The sequence below is a fragment of the Myotis brandtii genome, unplaced genomic scaffold, assembly GCF_000412655.1.
Source record: "Myotis brandtii unplaced genomic scaffold, ASM41265v1 scaffold120, whole genome shotgun sequence".
NCBI lineage: Eukaryota > Metazoa > Chordata > Mammalia > Chiroptera > Vespertilionidae > Myotis > Myotis brandtii.
In genome coordinates, this window is record NW_005354174.1 from 6,164,698 (window position 1) to 6,167,693 (window position 2,996).

Below are 2,996 nucleotides of genomic sequence, written 5' to 3' on the forward strand. Positions count from 1 at the left end.
TCATACTGGGCTCTGTAAGATGGGGTGCACAAACTGGGGGTTGACATACGAGAACCCTTCGAAATCAGCCTGGTCGATGTTAGCGATGACCAGCTGGTCGGGAGGAGTTAGGACGGGCTGCCCGCGTGTGAAGAACTTGTCGAAGTTTTCTGCGCCTTTGCCACACTGTGGAGGAAGAGGAAAGGGGGGAGGTCAGTTGGCATGCGGAGCACGGAGCGTGGAGCACCCCGCGGGGAGGAGCCCCCGGGGCATCGGGCAGGTTAGGCGGGAGAACTTGGAGGCTTGCAGGTCGCTGGGTTGAAAGCCAGGCACAGCCAACAAGAACGAGACTCGCTCGGGTGTACATCTTCACCCCCCTCCTCCGCAGCGAACCCCTCGGCAGAAATGCGCTGTGGACAGTGAGGGGACCCCAAGGGGGCCGCTGCTTCATGTCTATCTTACAGAGCAAGCAGGGCCTGAGCATGGATCACACACATACACACACACACACACACACACACACACACACACGCACGCACAGGCACACGCACGCACGCACACACACGCCTGCACACGCACGCACATGCACAAGCACACACACACATGCACACACACGCGAGGCATCAGTCTTGGTCCCACGTGGAAGGCTGGGGCGTGAATGGGGTGCAGGCAGTGACCCCTGGACCCAGAGGTTGGGGTGACTGCTCCACATCTGGTTCTTTGCGACCGCGTTTGTAATAAAGTAAAGGCGCTATGATTCGTGCCTTCCAACTGCTCAACCCCTAGGCCCGTCTCTAACCCGCACTGGGGGAGGGTGAAGGCGAGGACGGGCATCCCCCTCGGGCCCTGGCGGACTTCCACGTGTCGGACGGAACTGGTCCGCCAGCCCACAGGTGGACGTGGAGTTCGTGTGCAGCGGGGCCTCAGGCTTGGGTTTGCCCTGGTGCCCGGAGTGGGCAGAGCAAAGGCTGCTGACTGTCTGCAGGGATGTTCCTCTCCTCCAGGTCCCCCCCCCCCCCCCCCCCCCCCCCCCCCGCCCCAGTGCTCGGCAGACGGGGCTGCAGGCAGAGCCGCCCTGTGGAGGCTCTGAGACACACCGCGGCCATGGCAGCCCAGCCCCCAATGAGGCCAAGGGGTGTCCTCACTGTCCCCGCCCCCCAGAGGGGCTGTGGCAGTTAAAGTCCTCAGACCCCCGGGCGGCTCTGAGACAGGGAGCTGGGAGGTGCCCGGTGACCTGAACCACGACCCCCACACTCGTGAGGCCTTTTACTTGCGGGGCCATGGGCAATGGGGACAAACGCTCCATCAGCAGAGGCTGTAAACGACCCAGCATTCCCAGAGGATGCTCTAGGGCAGCTGTGGGGGGTCCATCCCGTCCCCTCATCTGTGAAACGGGAGGAAGACGAGGCTCCCTGCCTGGGCGGCGAGGAAGGTGACATGTGGAGTTTCGCACACAGCCGGCTTGTGGTGAGCGCATGGCACAGTCCAGGCCCGGGGCCACCCCTCTTGCCCTTTCCCACGTCTCTCCCATCTCCTAGAAGGCTGCCTGGGAATCTAGCCTCACTGCACTCTCCCCGCCTTCTTATCAGCAACAGAACCTGCCCCAGGGACCCATCGCAGCGGAAGGCCGGCCATCCAGGCAAAGCCAGGCCTTCCTCACGGGTGGCGTTCCTTCCGGCTGGTTTTCGTTTTTACAAGTGACCACGTGCTCTTAACTGCAGAGAGTTCAGACCAGGGGCTGGTGCGTGGAAATGAGGGGCGTGTTGGTGGGGAAAAGGGGGCAGGTGGGTGGGAGATGAGGAGTGTGTGTGGGGGGGAGCTGTTCGGGGCCCTTCCAGCCCCCGCGGAGGCCATGCTAACTGCTGGTCCTGCTATCACGGGGTTTCCCTCCGCCTCTCTGTTCCCTGGAGGAACACAGAGCGCCTTCGGAATAAAGGTCAGCGGGAGCGAGGTCTGCGGTCGGCACCTCCCACACGCACAGGCCATTCTGAGCCACTCAGAGGCTCTCCCAGAAGAAGGGCACAACCATACCCACCCGCGCGCCCCCCCCAATCACAGGCCCCACCCTGCCTGGGGCACCCCATCCAGACACGCTGTTGCAATGACAGCTAGAGAAACAGCCCTCCTTCGAATGCTCCAGTGGTTCTCAACCAGGGACAACTTGGCACCCCACCTCCTTTCTGGGGTCACTGGGCAATGTCTGAATTCGTTTTTGGTTATCATGACTCGGACAGGGGTAGGGGTGCTGTTAGACACCCTGCAGTGCACAGGGCACCCCCTGCCAAGGATTGTTGGTCCAACATGTCAACAGTGCTGATACCAAGATGGCGATGCCAGGCAGAGGCAGTCCTGAGCTCAGACAAGGAGATTAGGCAAGAACGGCCACCTGCGGGCAGAGAATGGCCAAGCCGCAGAAGCCCACGGCGCAGGTGCTGTCAGCAAGCGTTCCCGCTGCGGCAGGAGCTGGCTTCAAGGAGAACGTCCTTTGGGAACCTGACTGATTGACACCATTCAAGTGAATCTGCTGCGGGTGTTCCCAGGGGCTGGGGCAGTGCTCCCTGGAGGAGCAACCACTTGCATGTCTGTTGCTGTTCACGAACCAGGCAAAGATGGGCAAGAAGAACTCCTGGAACAATGGAAAAGAAGGCGAAGTCTCTAAAAGAAAGAGGAAGGCAAGCGCAGTACATGTCCCTCTGCTGGCCGGGGTCCCCCGTCTCGCTCCTGACTTGTGTGTGACCTTTCCCGTGAGGACCATCTTGGTAGCTGGGAGAATCCATCCTCTTCCAGTGGGAAGTTCCAAAGCCAGCACTTAGCTGCCACAGAACAGGAAACGAGAAAAACCACCGGCTGGTGTGGCTCAGTGGTTGAGCATTGAACCATGAACCAGGAGGTCATGGCTTGATTCCCAGTCAGGGCACATGCCTGGGTTGCAGGCTTGATCCCGAGTAGGGGGCGTGCAGGAGGCAGCCGATCAATGATTCTCTCTCATCATTGCTGTCTCTCTCTCTCTCTGAAAT

At 60.8% G+C, this 2,996-nt stretch overlaps 1 protein-coding gene across 1 annotated transcript in view; it reads right to left on the bottom strand.

The window, feature by feature from the left end:
• PRKCA (protein kinase C, alpha) overlaps positions 1-2,996 on the bottom strand; it is a 283,500-nt gene continuing 280,504 nt past the window's right edge. Inside the window, exon 17 of the mRNA XM_014532469.1 lies at positions 1-165. Coding sequence (XP_014387955.1) covers positions 1-165 — 165 coding nt within the window. The remainder of the gene's footprint in view (positions 166-2,996) is intronic.